This window comes from Trachemys scripta, chromosome 1, assembly GCF_013100865.1.
Source record: "Trachemys scripta elegans isolate TJP31775 chromosome 1, CAS_Tse_1.0, whole genome shotgun sequence".
Taxonomy (NCBI): Eukaryota; Metazoa; Chordata; order Testudines; family Emydidae; genus Trachemys; species Trachemys scripta.
In genome coordinates this window covers 30,293,983-30,317,591 of record NC_048298.1, presented here as the reverse complement: position 1 = coordinate 30,317,591, position 23,609 = coordinate 30,293,983, and the positions used below count along the sequence as shown (strand labels likewise).

The 23,609-nt window shown below is 45.5% G+C and overlaps 1 protein-coding gene across 1 annotated transcript in view; it reads left to right on the top strand.

Annotated features, from left to right (window-relative positions):
* Positions 1 to 15,860: 15,860 nt before the first annotated feature.
* The window catches only part of CERK (ceramide kinase), a 65,954-nt gene continuing 58,205 nt past the window's right edge, over positions 15,861 to 23,609 (top strand). The window contains exon 1 of the mRNA XM_034767104.1: positions 15,861 to 16,145. Coding sequence (XP_034622995.1) covers positions 16,004 to 16,145 — 142 coding nt within the window. The 5' untranslated portion in view covers positions 15,861 to 16,003. The remainder of the gene's footprint in view (positions 16,146 to 23,609) is intronic.

The window sequence follows — 23,609 nt, the reverse complement described above, 5'->3', positions numbered from 1 at the left end:
TCCCTAGGAAACCCAAATCAGTGCTTCACCACACTCGTAGTGAAAAAGTTTTTCCTAATATCCAACCTAACCTCCCCCACTGCAACTTGAGACCGTTACTCCTTGTTCTGTCATCTGCTACCACTGAGAACAGTCTAGGTCCATCCTCTTTGGAACCCCCTTTCAGTTATCAAATCCCCCCTCATTCTTCTCTTCTGCAGACTAAACAATCCCAGTTCCCTCAGCCTCTCCTCATAAGTCATGTGCTCCAGCCCCCTAATCGTTTTTGTTGCCCTCCGCTGGACTCTTTCCAATTCTTCCACATCCTTCTTGTAGTGCGGGGCCCAAAACTGGACACAGGACTCCAGATAAGGCCTCACCAATGCAGAATAGAGGGGAACGATCACGTCCCTCGATCTGCTGGCAATGCCCCTACTTATACAGCTCAAAATACCGTTAGCCTTCTTGGCAACAAGGGCATACTGTTGACTCATATCCAGCTTCTCGTCCACTGTAACCCCTAGGTCCTTTTCTGTAGAACTGCTGTCTAGCCATTCGGTCCCTAATCTGTAGCAGTGCATGGGATTCTTCCATCCTAAGTGCAGGATTCTGCACTTGTCCTTGTTGAACCTCATCAAATTTCTTTTGGCCCAATCCTCTAATTTGTCTAGGTCTCTCTGTATCCTGTCTCTACCCTCCAGCATATGTACCACTCTTCCCAGTTTAGGGTCATCTGCAAACTTGTTGAGGGTGCAGTCCACGCCATCCTCCAGATCATTAATGAACCAAACCGGCCCCAGGACCGACCTTTGGGGCACTCCGCTTGACCTCTGCCCAGAAGAGGTTTGGAGTCTGAAAATTCCCAAAAGAAGCATAGGTGCAAGAAAAGGTGTCAGAGGCTGTTCTAAAAGAGGAATGGTCCCTAAGCCAATGAAGCCTTTTAACCACCAGAGGTGAGACAATCAAGCCAAGTCCAGAAAAATAGCCTGGCCTAAAGGACTTCGACCAAACATAGGACTCATGGGGTGATGAGAACATTGAGGGGGGTTGTATGCAGGCGTTCATTGTTTTCTGCAGATCTGTAACTCTCTTGTGGTTTTTAGCAGTAAATGTGTGTATAAGAAATTTCTTTGCTAAGCCTTTGTCCTTTGCTTTACTGCCACATTGTCCCTGAAAGGGGTAACTAGGAAACCAGAGTCAGATGCAATTTGAGGGGAATATGACTGGGGGCTCAGGAGAGCTGAGACACTGCTTCTGTTGTCTAGGTAGCCAGACTGCAGGGTCCTATTCCCTAGGCAGGAAGTCATACATGGAGTTTGCACCTGGCAGTGTGCCTGTGAGACCCAGAGCTAGGAACAGTGACCAGTCATGATTCAGACCTACAGGGCTTAGAAACACATGGGTTTCAGCCATTGGATCCCGTCCCAACAGGCTGGTGTCAGTCCAAAGAGCAGCACTAGGCTAGTCCATGATGCTGGGTACCTCAGTTCTCATTTATAGCTGCAAATGTTCAGCCCCAATTTCCAAAATTTTCATCAGATTACACCTCATTCTCTCTGTGTTTGAGGGGCAACCACCATTATTGTCAAACATTACATCCTCTGAACAGCTAAATAGATTTACAGAGAGATAACTGGAGGGTGAAACTTTTAAGACTAGGGTAGTCAGGTCTGTAAGGTAAGCAAATCTAACTCCATTATACTTCTACCACTCTCCTTTGTATAGAATAGTGGGCTCAATGTGGTACCTTCCAGCTTGGCTTTAGCTGCATGAAGAGTTACTGAATTTAGGGCATCAGTTAAGCTACTTTTCAGAGTAGCTACACTCTCATTAATTTTCCAGGGAGATTTTCTTTATAAAGTGAGGGGAATGAATCTGTCACTCTTTCTTCAGTCTTTAATTCACCTTTACTATTGCTATTTTTTTCTGACATTCTTCAGGTACCCTGTGTGTGGCAGCTATGACATTGTCTTGCTGTGATTCAGAATTGTGTAGGAACAGCTTGAAGTGGGATTACAGCACATAAGATACATTGTAACTTTCCATGGCTGAACAAAATTCCTCCTAGTGCCATCGCTCCTATCCCTCTTTACACTGGTGCAGTATGAGTGTGGGGCATGGACAACAGCTGCACAGTGTCTAGCTTTTGTGCCCTCTCCCTTACTTCTACCCTTACGCACCTGGGCAAGGCCAGCTACAATTTAGCCCTTAGCTGGGCCCTTATTGCTCATTGAGAAACCCACATGCAATGCTTCTCATTTCTCATCCCTCCCACCCATGTTCTGTCCCATAGTATTTCAACATGGAGCCCTCCTGCCAAAATAAGAGCGATTGTATGCAGTGTTGTCGTAACCATGTTGGTCCCAGGATATTAGAGCAACAAACTGGGGGAGGTAATATCTTTTATTGGACCAACTTCTGTTGGCGAGAGAGACAAGCTTTTGAATTTACAGAGCCCAGATCTGAACAAGAGCTCTGGGTAAGCTTGAAAGCTTGTCTCTCTCACCAACAGAAGCTGGTCCAATAAAAGATGTTATCTGATCCACCATGTATCTCTAATATCCTAGATCCAACATCATTGCAAACAACTTTGTAGGTTGTCATATGTCCATCCTTATTTGAAGGGGGAGGAAGTTTTTCATAACTAAATCCATTTTGAATGTGTTATTAGTTTGAGAAGTCTCATTAATGTATTTTCACCTCTAATCAAGGGAGAAAAATCTGCCTTTAACAATATAATCCCTTTCCTGAAGACTTGTTCTTAAACATACTAGTCATATGAGCAATCAGTCTGAATGTTTTCTTTTGGACTTGAATTTTTCCAGCAACACTGATTACCCCCAATTATTGGTGGTGGTTATCATAGGCTGGGGGAGACTGTGCCTCCCCAAACAGCCAGGCGTGGCCCCACCTACACTCTACCCTCCACCCCCCTCCTGCTTCCCACTCTGTGTGCGGCTCCAGTCCCCCCATGCAGTGGTGCTCCAGGACTGGGGGTGTGCTGGGAGGGCTGAGTCCGCGCTGCCCGCCCTCCCGATGGGTGGGGGGATAGGGGCCGTGCTGCCCACCCTTCCGGTGCTGCGGGGACTGGGGCCATGCCGCCTGCCCTCCTGGTGCTGGGGCTATGCTGCCCTCCCTCCCGGGGTTGGGGGCGCTAGCTTGAGGTAGGGGCCAGTGGCCATGATGTGGGGAGCTCTGGGCTCCGGCAGGGGTGTGTGGAAGGGGCGGGGCCTCAGGCAAGGGCGGGGCTGGGGGCTAGCCTCCCTCAGCCGGCTTTTCATGCGCCGCTCATGCCCCGAATTGTAAGTTTTTAGCTACAGAGATTTGAAATAATTCCTTAGAGAGTCATGATTTTGCAAATTTGTTCATATTAAAACAGTTAGGAGATGGCTTGAAGATGACTGATTTCTCAAAGCATTGCAAGTGTATTTAACTTCACAGTTAATGACTGAATGAACAGATGACTAAAACCTTGTGCAATCCTTTGGAAATGTACCTTTTTCCTAGAAACCTACTGTTTTCAAAACTAGCTTTTCTATATTGCAGATTGACATGTAGACCAGTCAGCTCTAGACGAGTCACCCACTGAAGATACTCCCAATAAATTTGTCAGCCATTGCTACCTTGGTAGACAAACTGACTACTGCCCCTTTCAACCTCCCTGCAGTATACTCAAAAATGTCTCCATGTCAGCACTGTCCTGCCTTTGAACAATGGTGATTTTCTGCTTTTCTGAATCCAAGTAGAGCAGATTTCCTTGAATATATGTGTTTACTAGAATTAAATCTACAGCTTTAAATATGAAATGATTCTCCTGCTTCCCCCACCTCTTTGGGTAAGCTGTGCCTGGTTTTATATTCTGTTCATAATGTTCTTAGCTTTCCTTCTAATTTTGGTATGAGAAAATTAGGAAGAGAGACAGCCTATTCAGCCTAACACACATGCTGAGCTGTCAGTGCAGAAATAGCTCTGCTTTACAGATTTTATGCAAAATAATGGAGTGCATTTGCATTCTAGTATCAGTGATTCAGACAACTTCATACCCAGCTGTCATCTTCTTTACTACAGAATTCAGTTGAACAATCAAAGTGAAGATTACTCAGTTCAAACACGAACCGCTCTAATACATTTTATATCTGATTGTTCTGAATATCGGCATGTAAAAACAGCATTTGACAGATAATTTGGCTTACTTCTTTAAGCATCTACTTTATGTTTATCTGGCACTTTACAAAATAATTTATAGTACTAGACACTGAAATTTATACGATTAATTAACATATATATGAGCTGTCTCAATGCAATTTCAAGGAGAAGCTTTAGAAATACTTTAAAAACAAAAACAAGAATACCCCTCATCCTAGCTTTAAACCATAAATACAACTTTAATAAAGAATATGGAAGCAGGAATACTGGCCCTAAGATGATAGCTGCCCTTGAAGCAACTTTAGGGAGACATAAGCTCTCCACCCTTTTTTGTAAATCAGTGGGAGTTCTGCTTTAAAACTGTGTAGCTCCAAGTACTTTTATTGTGTTTCATATATTCTTTTAGCTTTTCTGAACTGTTTTGTTCTCAGTTGACTGCGTTGTATATGTCTGTGTCTTTCTATGACTGAGCTGGTGGAATAAACTGAATAGAGGTATGGCATCATACATGACTCCTAATTAAGATCAAGTGTACTATCATTTTAATATCAGATGCATCTTCTCTTGGAGGACCCATACGCTGCTCTTGCAAGGGGATAGACTCAATGATCCATCTCTAACCACTACAATCAAAGATCTGGAGATGAGTTGGACTGAGCATGAGCTGATAGATAGTGTGGGCAAGAGTGGACGCTCAGTTCCAAAGTGCTGAGAGTAAATTGAGAAGAGTGAGATGAGCATTTTAGGGTTTCTGAGGAGACGACAGTAGCATTTTCAAAAGTGCCTAAGTGACATAGGAGTGTAAATCCCAATTATCCAAATAGACCTAAGCACTTAGGAGCCTTTGAAAATTTTACCCCCCGAGCAGGGCAGGAAGACCTGATAAAGTTCAGTAGTGAGTTGATCACCTCACTTGCCTCTGTGGAAGTGCAGCCTCTCAGAGATTCCAGAGACTAGTGGGAGCTCTGTAGTAAGAAGCATGGCCACTGGAGTGGAATTCAAGTGGCTTTAGGAGGAGAGACTGATGGAGAGAATGGTTTGGAAACTAATTTCAATGTAAATTTAGGTTACGTCAGGTTTTTCCACTGATGCCATTTTGTAGCAATTTAATGTTCAGTCTTGGAGACCAGGTAGAAGCTTTTCTAAAGCCTGTAAAGCATGTAAATCTCATTCCCACTTTTTGTTTTTACATATTATTAATGAGAGTCTCTAGAGTAAAGGTATACTCAGTGGTTCATTTCTTAAGACTTTCTCATGTATTATGCTTTCGGTCAGGCAACCTATTACTCTTTTATTGCAGATGCTAAAGAATACTTCACTGGTATTGCTGCTAACACAGAGGCTTCTATACATAACCCTTCTGCCAGGTGGAGTTGGTAGCAACAAGGGCCAGGTTCAATATCTAGGGGTTCCTTTTCAACGATACAACACAGAACCAGCTCAAGCCTCCACTCAGTAACCTGGGGAAATTACATAGCACCCCCTGTACACCTCTAAGAGGCAATACTCCTCTTTTGCAAGTACAGAGTCTGAGAGTAGAAAAGAAACTTTTATTAAAAGAGGGGTAACCCAACATTAACATGGGAAAACACCGCAAGCAGGATTCATAAGCATAAAACCATAAGTAAAAACACCCACCCCATAGTACATTAGACAGTGTCTTTTGCCTCAGGTTCTTAAACCAACAACCAAATGCTCCTTTAACATGCCCCTCCCCTCTCCTTCTACTGCACCCCACTCACAGTTGTTGTCCTTGGTCAGTGAAAATCCAGAGTTCAGAGGTGTGCTCACGTGAGTTCTCCTCGTGCCGTGACACGGGGGGAAAGGCACATTGCTCACTACAGTGTCTGGGTGCTCACGCTGCCTCGGCCATTCTGTGCCCTCTAGGACATCTTGAGGTCCCACCAGTTAAACACAGCTCTTAGAGATTTTAGCTGTTAGTGAGGGAGCCTCACTACTAGTGCAGACTGGGCAGTCTCTTGCATCAGAAACACTATCCCAAAGCAGGGTTATCAGTTATCACTGATAACCACATGTAATATTAAGATCCAGTTATCAGTTATGTCAGCTCTATTGGTCTACAACAAAAGATTCCCAATTAAGTCTTAATTAGTTCTGTTATTACACAGTAGCAAAAAGAATGGTCAAAAAGGTTAAACAGAATCCATACCACCAGCTACAAATACTTATCCCCACCCTGTCTCAACTCCACTAGGCTTTGGCCACCCTGTCCCCTGCCTAGCGAGTGCAGTTCAGTTGAGAGTGAGTTCCTCAGTCAAGATATGCCAAGTCCAGTTCTGCTGCCCTTGATTCGCACAAATATAACAACACTTTATTACCCCCGCACTCAATAACAAAGTGACTTGCGAGCCAACACCAGTCAAAAGTGATCTTTTGGGCAAAGTAGTCCCATTATGCTGAGCCTCTAGGCAGGATGGGCATGCCCATGCAAACAAGGTCAGTTCCTGAAGTCTTCTTTCCCAGCTCATCACTAGATGTCAGGGAAGAGCTCATGCAGACTCTGCTTACATATAGTGTGTCTGGGATGGAAACATGGTCGGCGCATGTGAGAGGCTTGGGGAGGCTAAGCCTCCCCCCCAAAAGCTGGCCATTCAGGGGGCAAAAAATGCCAGATGCAGTGCAGGTCACCTCTCTTTGGAGGCATGCCAGCCCACTGCCTTTGGAGCGCTGCCATCAAAAGCTCCCTAGAAGTGGGAAGGCCACTGGTGCCTGGACCATGGCCCTGCCTGCGCTTTGCCCCCACTGTGCCCCGAGGCCCTGCTCCCGATCGGCCTCTTCCCCCAAGGCCCTGCCCTTGCTCTGCCTTTTCCTGCCCCTGTCCGCTGCCTCCCCTTCCCCACCCTGTTCTGGGGCTTCTTTGATTAGTTGCTCCAGCATCAGCACATGCAGCAGGAGGAGGAGTCCCACAGCTGGGACAGCACTATGCCCACCCATTTTTTCCCCTCCTTATGGTCAAGCAACGGGGGGGAGAAGAGCGAGTACCAGGCGGGGGGCCTCGGGGGAGGAGGTGAAAAGGAGTGGGTGGCAGGTGGGAGGACCTCGGGGGGAAGAGGCAGAGTGGGAGCGGGGCCTCGGGGTGGAGCACGGGATGGGGTCACAGTCCAGGCATCTGTGCCCCTCCCCCCACTTCTTGGGAGCTTCCAGTGCTCATGTAAGCTTCCCCAAATGAAAGAGTCATGTGCGGCCTATGGATGAAAACATCTCTTTCTATGTAATGGGTTAATTGGTCCATCTGAGCATATCTCAGAGAAGTGTCTGGACTGGAGAGTCATGTTAAACAATACTGAGAAGGCTTCCCAGGTGTGCTCAGTGCTGTTTCAGCATCTCATTTGCTACGTTCTCTGAGCTCAATAATTTCCTGAGTTTGACTTTTTGAAGATTTTTCCTTGAGTTCCTGTATTGTAATAGGGGTGTCCAGGATTGTTGGAAGTTTGTAAATGGCATTTTTTAGTGTCATGGTTTCTTTAATAAGGCTGTTTTGTTCTCAAGTAAATTTCTCAGATTAGATTCCGGTAGGCCTTGTAAATGTTCTCTCCAGATTTTTCAATTCTGTGCAGTGAGGTTTGGTTTCTGATTTGGTTTACATTCTTCTCAGGTATGCTGGAAGTAACTGTTGTCTATTGCCTCTTCAATTTGTCTTAATTTCTCTTTCATGTGCTTTCACTTTTTCCTCCTTTTGGAGTGCTGATTTGTAGTTCTGCAGTGTGTCCTGGTAAGCATAGCACAGATTAGCATCAAGTGGGTCTCAGGGTTTTAAATTGGAGATTTCTCTCACCTTAATTTATGGCAACCTGTATCAAATCACTTTTCTTTCCTTTCTCCTGGTATTGCTTTTTTACTGGTTTTGTGGTTAGGATTTGATTTGCTGCTCTCCTGAGGACTCAGTGAAGGACTGGTAGTAATTCTAATGGCATTTTCCATTTGGTTAGTACCTATGGATGGAAGCTACGGACATAGCAACCTAAAACAAATAATCACTATTATTTTTAATGATTATATACCGTGTAATGGATGTATATGGTATCATGCAGAGAATATGGAGAAACAGTCTATGTCTCAAGGAGTCTAATTCAAAGTTCTTGTTAAATCCTTAAGACAGAATTCCACAACAAGTTTCCCTTTAGCCTGTAACACTACCTCTTTGGGGCACCAATGGACTTTAGGAGAAAAAGAAAAAAGGCTGCTCTCCAGATCTCCATGGATCATGATCAAGTGCAGCATTGCCGTTCACAGGAAAGCAAATTATCTTTTGGATCTATTCCCAGACCCTCCAGTATGTCAATAACTTTCCTCAATTACCTTTCAGTTCAAATGAAAAAGGCATGAAAAAAGCCTGCTTGACGAGCTTTCAGGATTTGTTTTTCCAGACTGTTTCCAATAATTACTGTAATTGATATTTTAAAATATAAGCATAAAAAGACTGTAAAATGGCTCTGAAGAATTTTCAGAGAGAATGATGTCATTCCTTTCATCAGATGAAAGGCTGTTCCACTTACTATTTAGGTCATTGTTTGTTCATCAGTTCAGAATGTCATTCAGCATTTTAATGTCAAATTGCATTTTTGTCTCCACATTATTACCTTTTGTCATTAGTTTTCTTTCTTTAGAAGCATTAAAGGACAAAATTCTCCTCTCAGATATAGGTGCACAATTTTAATGGGATGGATGCGTGTGTACTTGGAAGATTTTGGGCCAGGTGTACACCTTTCACTTTTCCTGAGGTGCTTTGAGCAATACATTTCAGACATTTCCCAGAAGGGTGTTCCTTCTCATGAGGAGAAGAAACAAGTCGAAATTGCCAATGGGGAGTGGAAAACACCCATGTCAAAAGTTGTCCACGGTGAGCCTCACCACTTAGGAATTTGAAATTGGGACTATCCTTTAAATTCCAGGATATATATCACCACTAACTCTATCTGTATCTCTCCCTTGGGCCTTATGTGAATGTGCAAGGGCAGATGGAAGGAACCTCTCTCCCAACTGCACCCCTGCCAAGGGAGCCAGGCACTGTGGCCTAGTGGCTGCAGACCTAGCATGGAACTCAGAAGACTTGGGTTTCGTACTTGGCTCTGCCATGGACCTGCTTAGTGACCTTGTTCAAATTACTTCACTCTGTGCCTCATTTCCCTATCTGTAAAATGAGGATAATAAGATTTGACTCCTGCTCAGGGACTGAGCACAGTTGCAGCTGGCTAGTGATGCAAACTACCCAAATGAGCTGGAAAAGGAGGAGTCAAGGCCTTAGCCCCACCTCATTCTATACCAACCAGGTTGGCACAGAGGAAAGCACATGTTGCACCCTATAAAAGAATGGTGCAGCTACTTAGCTACCTTGGAGTTCCATCACAAAGCCTCATGGTGCACCTGCTAAAGTAGTGCAAGTGCCCAGTGTGATGCAGGCAGACTAGGTGCCAGCTCATGCCAAGGCCCCTAGGTCTCACTGAATACTGACAAATACATAGCTGGAAACCAGTCTGGCTCACCTGTGGTGTTAGCACTGTTAAAACAGATGTTAAGTTGATAAGAATGTGTTTGGATTTGATGAAATGCTTGTAGGATGCTGCATGTATTGATCTCACTCATAACATCTGTAGCCCATGGTATGAAGTTACATTGATAGTTTGTTTACATTATAAAGTTCTCTAATTGTGTAACACAGCAAACAAGAAATGAATACATTAATTAATGTAAAGTGCTGGGCCTGCATACATTGTGGAACATCAAAAGACAAAGAATTAGTTGATTGCCTCCCCACCCTTTACTCACACCCACACAAAGAGGAGACAAGCACCGACACTTGTTTCATCAGTCTGGAGACAGGGAATAAAAATGCCTGACCAGAAGGAACTGTATCACTGTGCTGCTTGGAATTTGGAGATGACAACATTTCTAAGCATAAAGTAAGGGATCCCCAAGCTGCTTAGTTTAGGTTAGTATGATGTTCCCCTCTGGTGTTATCTGGACTGGTGATCTGCTAGGTCACTCCAATTCTTGAATCTGGGAGCCAGCCTTACCCTACTCTGCTATGAGAACTCCCACTCCTGGGTTGTTCACGCGCAGCTTCTGGCATGTAAGCTGCTCCTTGGATTGTGCAACTGAATGACATTAGCCAATTAGCTGGCCCAGACACAACCCTAGGAACCTCCATCTTGCAGTGTCCAGTTATGCCTGCTGGACACTGCAAGCTTATAGGAGTTCGTAAATTTAACACAGAAATTGATATGTACCAGGCTTGTTATCCCGAGGGGAGTCTCTGACACGCTTCAAACCAAACGCACTGCTTCAGGTAGAATAAACAAACAAATTTATTAACTACAAAGATAGGTTTTAAGTGATAATAAGTCAAAGCACAAGAAGTCAGATTTGGTCAAATAAAATAAAAGCAAAACGCATTCTAAGCTGATCTTAACACTTTCAGTGCCGTTACAAACTTAGATGCTTCTCACCGCAGGCTGGCAGGTTGCCCTTCAGCCAGGCTCTCCCCTTTGATCAGTGCTTCAGTTGCTTGGTGGTGATGTTTGTAGATGGAGGTGGAAGAGAGAGGAAGGGCATGGCAAACATCTCTCCCTATCATGTTCTCTCTTCCCTCTTAGCTCTCTCCCCCACCCCCCGCTTCAGAGTCAGGTGAGCATTACCTCATCGCAGTCCCAAACTGATCAAAGGAAGGGGGATGACTCACTTGAGAGTCCAACAGATCCTTTGTTATTCCCTAGGCCAGTGTCCTGTGAGATTGGGCTGGGTTTGTCCCATACATGCCCTGATGAGGTGTGAACTGCCCCTCTGCTCTTGGAAAGTTTTTGCCCTGGTTTGCTTTAAGCCATGAGGACACATTCTCACCTCATAACTATATACCTGAAATTACAACCTATAATATAACATTACTATGACAATGATTACTATAACATTACTATAACAACAATGTTGTTATATTAATGTTATATGTAAACAAGGCTCAGCATCCTGAGCCTTCCGAAGAGACCCGCCATGACAAACTTTACATTAGATACCACACCATCATATTATAAGGATGAAGATGGGGGTGCTGGGTGTTCCCCTGAGGTACAGAACGTCACAGTTAGCCCTATACAGCATACAGAATTTGCATATTACAGCAGCTTCTATTACCCTTTGAAACCTAAAACTGTAACTCATTTGTACATGTGTGTTTACCTGCTTTAACCTTGTAAATATCTCATTTCATTTTCTTAGTTAATATATCTTTAGTTAGTTTATTATAGGATTGGCTACAAGCATTGTCATTGGTGAGACACCTAAAGTACAATTGACCTGGGGTAAGTGACTGGTCCTTTGGGACTAGGATTAACTTGAGTATTGTTGTGATTTTCGGTGGAAGGCAGCGTTTCTCAAACTGGGGTCCGCAGATACTTGGGGGTCCATGAGGTTACTTCAGGGGGCCTGCGAGTCATGTCCAGGACCACCGGCCCCCCTGATAAACTCCTCCCCCTCCCTCACAGTGCCTCCTGCATGCCATGGAACAGCCTACAGGTAGTGATTGAGGAGTTCACACTTGGCTGGTGAAATCTAAGTATAGAACACACAACCAGTATGGGGTTTGTGCCCTGTTTCTTAACAGTCTACCCTGAGGTTAGCACTCATGGTCATGAGCCACTGTAGCCAGGTTGACACACCCTACCTTCAGTGCAAGACTCACTCAAATCTATGGTGGAATGGTTGTGGTGGGATTCAATCATTCTTTCATCTCTGATGGTCTTCTAAGTATATTATCCAACTCTGATTAATGTTTACGGTTAAGAACTTGCATTTCAGCTCTCAACCTTCTTCCACTCTCCCAGATAATCTTATTCAATTTATAGTATTTTCCACCTCTGCCTAGGATATTATACTATGAAGACTTATGCAACCATTTGATTTTGGCAGTTAAACATTTAATTGCAAGGTCCTAAAAAAAAAAAAATACACTTGTACAAAGAGCTGGTACAGAGCCACATAATCTGGTTTATTTTAACTATGGATACTCTCTCTATCTCCCTATGATAAGGATCAACACTACTTTGCAACTTGGCTCCCCTCTGTAATTTAAATCAATATTTTGTTAATGCAGGTCATCTTGAAGAACACCTGTTTGATACTGTTGATTAAAAAGATGTATTACTTAGAAAAGTTTCTTCATTGATTTCCTACATATTGTGCAATTATCCTGCTCAGTACAATGTTCAGTTTCTTAAAGCGTGTACATTTATAGAAATTAAGTATCTATCATAAATTCAGATTTTTTGGGAACTTGTTAAAATGTTGTTGTTAGTTATATATAAAACAGTTATAGGAATGTTGTAAGCCTTAGAAAATTGGTTACCTCTATGTATTTTTTTCATGACATTGTAACCAGTGTATCTGTTGTACAATGTACTCTGTCATTTCTATCCTATGATCTATAACATTTTTGAAAGAAAGAAAGAAAGGCCTCTTTCACCTGTTTAAAATTAAGTACATGAGAAAAACAAGTGTAACCTACTTGGTCTGATTGTACTGGGACCAAGTTCAGCCCCTGTGTAAACAGCTATTCACAGAAATGAAATCAATGGAGTTATACCTGGTTACACCAGGGTAAAATTTGGGTCCTAAGACTTGTGGGTGACATGAGAAAAAAATAGGTTTGTGCTTCCTTTCCCACCTTGCCCTCCTTTTATGATGCATAAAGCAAGCTTGAAAGCTTCCTGTTTGTTTTTTTCACTTTTTGTTCACAAAAGATTTGTTTTTTGAATAATTTTACACTAGATATTCAGATCTCATCTAGTTTGTTTTTCCTAAAAAGCTGGAGAGCTTGTGTTACTGACATCACAGATAATAAGGAAGTGAAACCTGATTCACTGGGGGGAGAAGTGATTTTTACTCAGACTGTTACACTTAAAAAAACAAACAACTACTTAACTAAACCTTAAACTGTAGATTAAGTCCTAACAGAAAGGCAGAACCACAGGCACCACAGGAACTTTTACTCTGAAAAACTTTGGGGCTAAGTGAGTTTACGCATTACAGGATTCAGCAAAAGTTTTGTGGGTCACAGTGCAGGCAAAACAGGGACTTAGGCACCCTGAGCAGCCACTTTGCTGTAGACCATGGGTCACAGTTTTACGAACTGCTCCTATAAGGCCTACATAATCTTGTCTGCTTTTTTGTTTAGCCACTGCTATTGCTCTCTTTAAATACAAACTGATTTAGAAGAGATGGCATTCAGACATGAAACAGTTAACAATAAACTAATTCAGCTGTGAACGTAGATGACCTATATACAGAGGCAAACTGGCACCATTACTCAGCTCTGTTCTAGTTAATATTTACATAGTTTAACACGCAAGCAATGTTTGCATAACACACCTGGTCCTGTCAGCAGATGTTAAACCGCTCCCAGCAGGATCCACTAGGTTCTGCTGCTTTACATAAGCAAGTGGCTCATTGCCTCACCTTCACGGGGGTCAGGGAAGACGCTTGGTAGCTCTGAAGTAGGAGCCCTAAGAACATACAAGCCTGGGGAGAACGTAAAGGTTTATTTCTTTGTTTGTGAAGCCAGACTCAGGTAGGGATGGAATCTCTAATTCTGTACAGTAAGCGTACTGTGTTTTACTGCAGATTGGGAAAGGCATCTGCTCACAGCACTGTGTGAGGCTCATTTACTGCATCCTTCTCCCAACAATGACTTCATGGGCTCTTCCTCTCACTTACAGAGTAGGACCCAGTTTGGCACTAGGTGATACTATGCATGGGCCTTTAAAGGTACAAGACAGGACAGCCTGTTGGAGAGACCTAACGAGTACTGGATTGCACATGTGCTCTCTGCACCATTGCATCGTACACTGGGCATGATCTGATGCTATGAGAGACCTCAGAGGTATTGTGCTGCAATGATGCACAGGGTGTTTTTAAAGTGTGTATTAATGTTTTGATTTCAGTTCAAATTTCCAACCAATGACTAAATTGGCAACATTTCATATAACTGGGTGACCACTGGGGCAGGAGGGTGTTAAGGAAATTAACGGGGACTGTAGGGAAATCCCTGGGCCCATGGGCACGACCTGATGCTATGAGAGTCCCAGGCAGTGCAGGGCTGCAGAGAGCACATGGGCATGTCCTGACGCTGTGGGAGTCCCAAGTGGTGCTGGGCTGCAGGGGGCAGAGGGCACATGGGCACGGCCTGACATGGTGAGTCCCAGGCGGTGCTGGGTGGCAAAGGGCACACACGGGCATAGCCTAACACTGTGAGGGTCCAGGCAGTGCTGCGCTGCAGGGGGACAGAGGGCACATGGGTACGGCCTGATGCTGTGAAGGTCCCAGGTGGAGCTGGGCTGCAGAGGGCATATGGGCACGGCCTGAGCGGTGAGAGTCCCAGGCGGTGCTGGGCAGCACGGGGCACACGGGTACGGCCTGAGCGGTGAGAGTCCCGGGGGGTGTGGGCTGCAGAGGGCACACGGGCACGGCCTGAGCGGTGAGAGTCCCAGGAGGTGCTGGGCAGCACGGGGCACACGGGTACGGCCTGAGCGGTGAGAGTCCCAGGCGATGCTGGGTGCAGAGGACACACGGGCACGGCCTGAGCGGTGAGAGTCCCAGGCGGTGCTGGGTGCAGGGGGCACACGGGTACGGCCTGAGCGGTGAGAGTCCCAGGCGGTGCTGGGTGCAGAGGACACACGGGCACGGCCTGAGCGGTGAGAGTCCCAGGCGGTGCTGGGTGCAGGGGGCACACGGGTACGGCCTGAGCGGTGAGAGTCCCGGGGGGTGTGGGCTGCAGAGGGCACACGGGCACGGCCTGAGCGGTGAGAGTCCCAGGCGGTGCTGGGTGCAGAGGACACACGGGCACGGCCTGAGCGGTGAGAGTCCCAGGCGGTGCTGGGTGCAGGGGGCACACGGGTACGGCCTGAGCGGTGAGAGTCCCGGGGGGTGTGGGCTGCAGAGGGCACACGGGCACGGCCTGAGCGGTGAGAGTCCCAGGCGGTGCTGGGTGCAGAGGACACACGGGCACGGCCTGAGCGGTGAGAGTCCCAGGCGGTGCTGGGTGCAGGGGGCACACGGGCACGGCCTGAGCGGTGAGAGTCCCGGGGGGTGTGGGCTGCAGAGGGCACACGGGCACGGCCTGAGCGGTGAGAGTCCCAGGAGGTGCTGGGCAGCACGGGGCACACGGGTACGGCCTGAGCGGTGAGAGTCCCAGGCGATGCTGGGTGCAGAGGACACACGGGCACGGCCTGAGCGGTGAGAGTCCCAGGCGGTGCTGGGTGCAGGGGGCACACGGGTACGGCCTGAGCGGTGAGAGTCCCGGGGGGTGTGGGCTGCAGAGGGCACACGGGCACGGCCTGAGCGGTGAGAGTCCCAGGAGGTGCTGGGCAGCACGGGGCACACGGGTACGGCCTGAGCGGTGAGAGTCCCGGGGGGTGTGGGCTGCAGAGGGCACACGGGCACGGCCTGAGCGGTGAGAGTCCCAGGCGGTGCTGGGCAGCACGGGGCACACGGGCATGGCCTGACACGGTGAGAGTCCCAACGATGCTGGGCCTGGGCTGCACAGCCTGACGCTTCGCCACTACGGGGATCGGGCAGGCGCCGCCCTTAGCCCCAGCGCCGCTTAGGACCCTGCCCGCAAGTTCTCCGCAGGTACCTCGCGGATGGCGAGGCTCCACCCCCGGTGGTGATTTGCATACGCGCCCCTCCCGGCGGAGATTTGCATACGTGCTGACGATGCCGCTCCGCCCCACCCCCTGGGCAATTGCCGGATAGCGGTGAGGCCGGGCCCCGTTAGGCGCTGGCTGCCGCCATCCCGGTGCCCAGCAGCGGGGCAGCCCCTCAGGCCCGGGCCATGCGTCGCGGGGCAGCCGTGTACCGGCACTGAGCGCCCATGGAGCAGCCCGCGGGCGGCCGGCGGCCCCGGCTCGTCTCCTCGCTGGCGCTCGGGCAGCGCGCCTGGGAAGTCACCTTAGAGTGGGAGCGGGGGCTGCTGTCCTGGAGGGATCCGCAGCCTCCCCGGGGCCGGGACGGCGGTGAGTGATGGGGCCTGGCGGGAGAAGGGGTCGGGGCAGACTGTAGGGGGGTGGGGGTATAGTGCAGGGGCTCTGGCAGGTGGGGGGCTGGAGAGGCTCTGGCAGGTGGGGGGTTGTATAGTGTGGGGTTTGAGGGGCTCTGGGGTGGGGGTTGGATAATGGGGAGGTTTGGGGAGCTCTGGGGTGGGGGGTATAGTGGGGGACACTGGAGAGGCTCTGGCAGTAGTGGAGGGTTGGATAATGGGTTGGTGGGGGGGATACTGGAGGGGCTCTGATAGTAGTGGGGGTTTGGAGGGGCTCTGAAATGTGAGGGGTTGTATAATGTGTGTGTGTGGGGGGAGGTTGGAGTGGTTCTGGAGGCTCTCACAGAGTGCATCTGTTTCTGTTCTTGTCTGCTTGTGCCCTTGGCACCAGCGCATGTATCACTGAGATGCATGGGGGAGGTAACTCACATAGTGTAAAGATAAGGCACCTTCTTCCTATGTCCAACCAGCTCTTATGAAAAGGGACAGACCAGTTAATAGTGTAAGCAGTTGTGAACATGTCTGCTTTTTCTTAAAGGGTGTAAAGTTCCAAAGGTTCCTGCTCTTTCCTCTTTCGTTTTGGGTCCAGAATGGAGTTGGGAAATGTCGTTCTTGTCCCAGGGGGTTCTGATTCTTTGTAAACATGGTGGTGGTGTTTAGCTTACGGTATATTTGTAGTATATTTGGTGCAGTATTTACTAGAGGCTTCTCAAGTGAAAAATAGATTTTTAATACAGGTTAGTTTGCACGGCATCAGCAACTTTTTCTTAACTAACAGTTTAAGAAGTAGATGACATGCGGAGGACAAAGTAGGAAAGCCATATATTTAGGGCAGGGCTGTGGGGTCCAGGGTTTAAAATAGATTAAACAGCTGATGAGAATTAATAGTAAAACAGTTTTGCAAACTTCTGTCCTGTTGGGTTCATTCACCAAGTTTCTTCATAATTATGGGAGAGGCTGCATGCATAGACTTTGGACCACATTGACAAGCTCATAATGATTTGACAGGGCACTAATAAGGGATTTTTTTCACCCTCAACCACAAGAGCTTGTCAGCAGATATAAAGCCAAGTGTGCATAGTCCTGTTTCTGCACACTATACATAGATTAGTAATAGCTGAAAAAAAGTGCTCATTTTGAGGATCTTGCAGGTGGCTTTTAGTCACTTTGAGAGCCATTGGAGTTAAGGGTTTTAGCTGAAAATGTTACAGCAACTAGCAGATCTAAAATCAGAATACTTATTAAAATATTCCATCCACATTGTAATTTACTACTTTTATCACTTAATGGATGTGTCCTTTGAGACTTCAGAAAAACTGCATCTGTGAAATAGTGTTTGCAATTGAAATGGAAACTTGCAGTGTGTTTGCAGAACTGACTGCTTAATAATTCAAGTATTTCTCAGGCATGCATTCCTCTTAAGAACAAAGGTGGTAGTTGCCTGGTGTTATGAGGCCTCTAAATTACTAACACAGCATAACTGAGGGTCAAGGCCCCATTATGCTGTGTGCTACACTCATGTAATAAGACAGTCTCTGCCACGAAGACCTTATGAGTCTTGGGGCTAAATCTTGCTAGTATATCATTGCAGATACCACTGTGCCTATACAAATCTTCCTTGGCTTCATGGTAATGGGTAAGTGGGAAAAGGAGAAAACGAGGAAGGACAAGATAACAAGTGGCGCTATCATGTTTAGTATAATCAGCAGTCACAACACACCAACTGCTTAGCCAATGTATACTCTGGAGTACAAAAGCACGGGCTAATATGTTTACACTATTTTCTGAAAACCTCAAAATGTTAAATAGTGTTTTAGTGCATATTCACATATTGTTTTTCTGTTTCATATTCAAATTAATTGCAGCTGGATATAGTAGAATAACTGTTGCTTTAAAACAGTGATGAAAACATTTCTTTCCTTTTTATTTAAGTTAGCTGACTTTGTTATGGCCAAGGAAGCACTTTAATGCTAAGCCATTATAGCTTCAGTCACTTATTACTTTCCAGATAAGTTTATCCTTTGAGCTGTTGCATGATCCCTCAGCTGAAAAGTGAAACTTCTTTTGCCAAGTCTTGTGAAGTCTCCTGGGTCATATGAACTATCACAGTGAGATAAGAGAAGTTCTTCACATAGTAAGAAATTTGATATTGTGTATCCATTTGTATGTAAAAAAGCTTAACTTCAAACTTGGGATATGCATTCAACTCACTGGAAGAGAAGTGTCTGACAAGTTTGAAGAAATTTGATATTAGAAATAATGGAGTTATCTTTTGGAAACTTCCTGTATATGAATGATATCAAATTTCCTATTAAATTTTAAATAATGTGCATAGGTAAGGCTATAATTTAGTCATGGGTATTTTTAGTAAAAGTCACGGAGAGGTCATGGGCAATAAACAAAAATTCATGGTCCGTGACCTTTACTGGGGCCCCCTGGGGGTGCTGCTGCATGGGGGGGGGTGCTCTGGGGGTGCTGCTGCTCAGGTGGTTCCCAGGGACAGCTGCACTGGCTGCTGCTTGGGAGGTCACCAGGGCTGCTGAAGTGGCTGGCTGCTGCAGAAGTCATGGAGGTCGTGGAAAGTCATGGGATCCATGAGTTCCTCCACCTCTGTGACAGAGACACAGCCTTATGCGTAGGTAGTGCTTTGTCCCTGTTGTAGTGTCATGGTTATTTCAACAATTTCATTTATCTCAAGATGTTTATGTGGCCGTTGTTACGACCGTAAGTGCTTCACAATCTTTAATGTATTTAGCCTCACAATATCCCTATGAAGTAGGAAAGTACTGTTATCTCTATTTCACAGGTTGAGTGTGGGGACTGAGATACTCAGAACAATGAAGTGATTTGACAAGGTCACACAAGAAGTCTGTGGCAGAGCTGAGTTGAACCTGGCTATCTCAAATCCCATGTTAGTGCCCTGACCGTTGGATAATCCTTTCATTCTGATTAGTTATGTTTTTACTGCTCTTTAAAATAGCTGAATATATTTTTGTCCACACTGTAATGTGCTTTCCCCTCCCCCCTCCCCCCCCCCCCCCCCCCCCCCCGAGGTAAAAACCTGCCTCAGAAAGCAACTATAGTGCACACATGTCCGGAAATGAAATTATGTGGCCAAGTGCAGTTTTTTTTTGCAGAAGTGCAAATCCAGAGTGACTCCTATATTGTGCAAAAACTACAAGGAGTACTTGTGGCACCTTAGAGACTAACAAATTTATTTGGGCATAAGCTTTTGTGGGCTAAAACCGACTTCATCAAATGCATGGAGTGGAAAAAACAGGCAGGTGTGTGTGTGTTTATATAACTATAAATATATATATATAGCACATGAAAAGATGGGAGTTGCCTTACCAAGGGGGGGTCAGTGTTAATAGACAATTCAATTAAAGTGAACTTGGGCTATTCTCAATAGTAGAGTACCAAGGAAGGAAAAATCACTTTTTTAGTGGTAATGAGGCTGCTTTATTTTATTATTGTCTTTTTTTGAAGTTTAACATAAAATGTAGGTTTCAGTAAAAACACATGCACTCCAGCCTGGCTGCTGCCAGCTGCAGAGCCAGTGAAGTGCATCCTCAAGGTTTGTGGTGCAGAGTGCTTCAGCACCCTCCAGGATCTCTTATCCCTACCCCTGCTGTACCCCTGGAGGCAGAAATAAGGGATCCTCGGGAGGCAGTGGGAAAGTTTTAGGGCTGGCTCCATTCACTGCCCTGACAGTGCACGTTGCCCTGATGCATCTGCACATGCATCCCTGGTGGGGTGTGCGTAGTGGGGGCCTGGGACCAAGGGACAGAGAATAGAGCAGGGACTAGACGGCTGCCCTGCAGGGATGGGGAACGGCAGAGCTCCAGGATCAGCTCTGTCGGGGGAGGGATGACCCCCCAACATCCCAACAGCTGCCTCCTTCCTGTCAAGTTTGCTCTCTGCTCCAGGCAACTCCATGCAGCAGTGAGGAGGTGCAGGAGTAGGAAGGGGGAGCGCACTCAGCCAAGCAATAATGGTACTTCTGGCAGCTGCGCTTGCTGCCAGTAGTGCCACTCCTCCTCCACCAGGAACTCTGGGATACATGCAGAAGACTGCCAGTGCAGCATGCACACAGGTCCCTAAGTCCTAGCTTAACACAGGCTTGGACCCTCCAGCCCTGCAGGATCTTGGGACCTAGGTTAGCATAATTGGTGTGTGGATAAAAGGGGGGTTAGGCTTGAGCCCGGGCTCACATTGCTGTGTAGAAATACCCTTAGTAGTTAGTTGATGCATAGGCTAGAGTGGGGCTGCTTTTGAACTGGTGCCTCTTGTGCAGATGATATACTTCCTCCAGACTGTCACTTCTCAACCAGGAGTCTGAGTCCCCTGGGGCGGGGGAGCGGGACAGAAGCAAGTTCCAGGGGGTCCACCAAGCGTGGCCAGCATTAGATTCACTGGGGACCAGGGCAGAAAGCCAAAGCTTCATGGTGCCCTCTGTGGCGTGGGGCCCCAAATAATTGCCTTGCTTGCTACCCCCTAAAGCCACCCTGGTTTTTATATGCAGAAAAACAGTTGTGGCACAGCTTGGGCCATGGAGTTTTTATTGCATGTTGAGGGGGCCTCAGAAAGAAAAAGGTTGAGAACCCCTGCTCCAGACCATGAACGAGCCACAGAACTTACTGGACATGCTCCCAGCACTCTAGCTTCGGGACCAATGGCTGCTTATATGCTGCTACTTGCTCTTAACTATTTTCTGCTGGGATGGGACATGCACTGGGCAAGATGGCTGCTGCAAAGCAGATGGTATTCCCCATAATCCTTTGCAAATAGAATATTGTGTCTGGTCATTCTACATGCAAAAAATTGAGGTTGGCTGAGAGCTGTGAAAAAGCACAATGAACTTGACTCTTCTTGGTATGCCTTCCTAAGCACTAGGAATCAGGGCAGGCCCTATTATCAAATTTGGCTGCAGTCCTGCAAAAGTCTGTTTAAGACACACTGGTAAATAAAGAGTAAAAACAAGGAAAATTGCAAGTGTGCACTTCTAAAGGCACAGGTACACTTTATGAAGAAAATAATTCAGTATCTGAAGTGCATGCTCCTTTTAACAGCTTGATGTGTGATTTGTGGAGTGTACAGTTAGCTACTGCAGCAATATTTACTAGAACTCCCTGGGTGTCTCCTGTTGCCTTTTAGGTCCTCTGTGCTCTGGAGGCCTCAGTACAGTCTATACAAGGACTTGGGAATATGAAAGAAATGTGTGCTGGTAACATATAAATGAACATTTATGGGGAGGATTGGCAGCCACCCAAAAGTACCTGAGTGAAGAGGCAGTAATTTGGTAAAGATTGACTGCCTTTTAAAAGTTGATCGTTCATGATCAGGGCATTGCTGTGCAGTATATCTAAATATAAATTTACCTATGCACAGCTGTATTAAAATTATGCATTTTTATGAGTGGCTTGTAGTTATCACATGATCATTAAATTAAAACAATCATTGTCTCAAACTTAGCGAAGAGAGCACTTTCTTAATGTCTGTTTAGCTTCCAGTTATTATCTATCCTTTTGGACTTCGCCATATCTGTTGTGAAAGTTATTTGGTACTTCTATAAAACAGGAAAACACTGGTGAGCAGGAAGGGATTGCTCATAAAGAGTGTTCAAATGCCCACTTGTCTCCTTCCTGCCCAAATACAGAAACTGCTAAAGAGAACTTGCTCAAACTTCCCAAAAGGGACAAGTTTGCAAGGGAGGAGGGGGAATTCCTCCTGCCTGCAGAGATTAAAAATAAAACTTAATCTGAAAAACTAACAATTTATAAGTTTTCAAATTAGGAGGATTTGTGGAAAGTCTTGAGTCTTGTATGCCCACTCTGTGAAAAATTTCTTTTGTCAGGAAAAGTGTTTGGACCTTCAGTTATATGTGGTACTTATAAAGACCTCTAATGAACTGTTAGATATAAAGCTTATCTATATTCATACCATTTTATGTAGGCTTTAAATCCTAGGCATTACAAATGAAAAAGCCTATTAGTTTCTCCTCCCCCTGCTAGTGCAGGGTTATTAACTACAATATATTTTCAAGAGTTTTCGTCAGTCTAGTTTAATAAGCAACACAATGAGGCTCCCACTTTCTTTGGGAGACTACTATGGTCTAATAGATTTCAGTGTTTAGGAAAAAAATTTCCCTCAAGTTTATCTTAAATTATGTCTTTGCTCCTCTGTTACTTCCAGTTATACTACTTCTTCCTTGGTATATTAATGCTCTTCAAATACTTATAACGTTTATTTCCCCACAACCGCACCTCAAAAAAAATATAGTCCTTAGTCATTAATTACATTTAGTTTTGAGTAGCCAAGCTTCACATTTAATATTTTCTGTTATTAGTTCCTCCAGGTCTTCAATCATTCTATTTTGGGGGGGGGAATCGCAACAACTTGTTGATCTCTTCCTGGCCTAAGTGCCTGGAGTCAATTCAGCATTTAGGTGCCGCTTTGACAGTCATTTGGAGAGGAGCTATAATTTCTCTGCTCTCTAATGTGAAACTTTTATATTGGGAAACCAAACTCCGATGTCTAGGGCTTTTTGACTGCACTTTCATAATAGAGAGCATTGTGTAGCGAACAAGGTATCAGACCAAGAGTCAGAAGATCCGGGTTCTATTTCTGGCCGTGCCAGTGACCTCTGCTATGCAACCTTGGGCACATATCTTCACCTCTTTCCCTTCTTTCCTTCCTGCCCCTTGTTTCTAACTGTGTTTTAGATTGTAAACTCTGATATCTCACTTTGTATGGTGCCTAGTACAAAGTGGCAACATATTTAGTGAGAGCCTCTAAGGTACAAATTAATACAAATATTCAATTTGCTGTCTGGTCTGATTTCACATCCATTGTGAAACTTTCAAACTGTATGGGACAGTAGGTCTTTAGCCAAAGATGAGGTCAGCCAATAAAACTCAAATGAATTGCTAATATGCCTGTGGGGTAAGTGAAAATTATGGGGAAATGTGGCAGCAGCCCCTGCATTGTAGGTTGCCCATCACTTTTCCTTATATAACTGAATAATCTAAAATAAAACTGGTAGGAAGTGTGTAATGAGAAGTTCTACAAGCTGATGTTTCTGTCAATGGGAGAAATTGTCATACTAAGTGCTCAGTGAAATATGCGTATATATTCATAGAATCATAGAAGGTTAGGGTTGGAAGAGACCTCAGTGCTGTAAACGTGTGACAAGAGTGGAACTGTTTTCAAGTATCTGCACTGTAAAAAAACAAAAGAAATAGTATTTTTCAGTTTACCTAATACAAGTACTGTAGTGCAATCTCTTTATCATGAAAGTTGAACTTAACAAATGTAGAATTATGTACAAAAGAACTTGTACTCAAAAACAAAACAATGTAAAACTTCAGAGCCTACAAGTCTACTCAGTCCTCTTCTTGTTCAGCCAATCATTCAGATAAACAAGTTTGTTTACATTTGC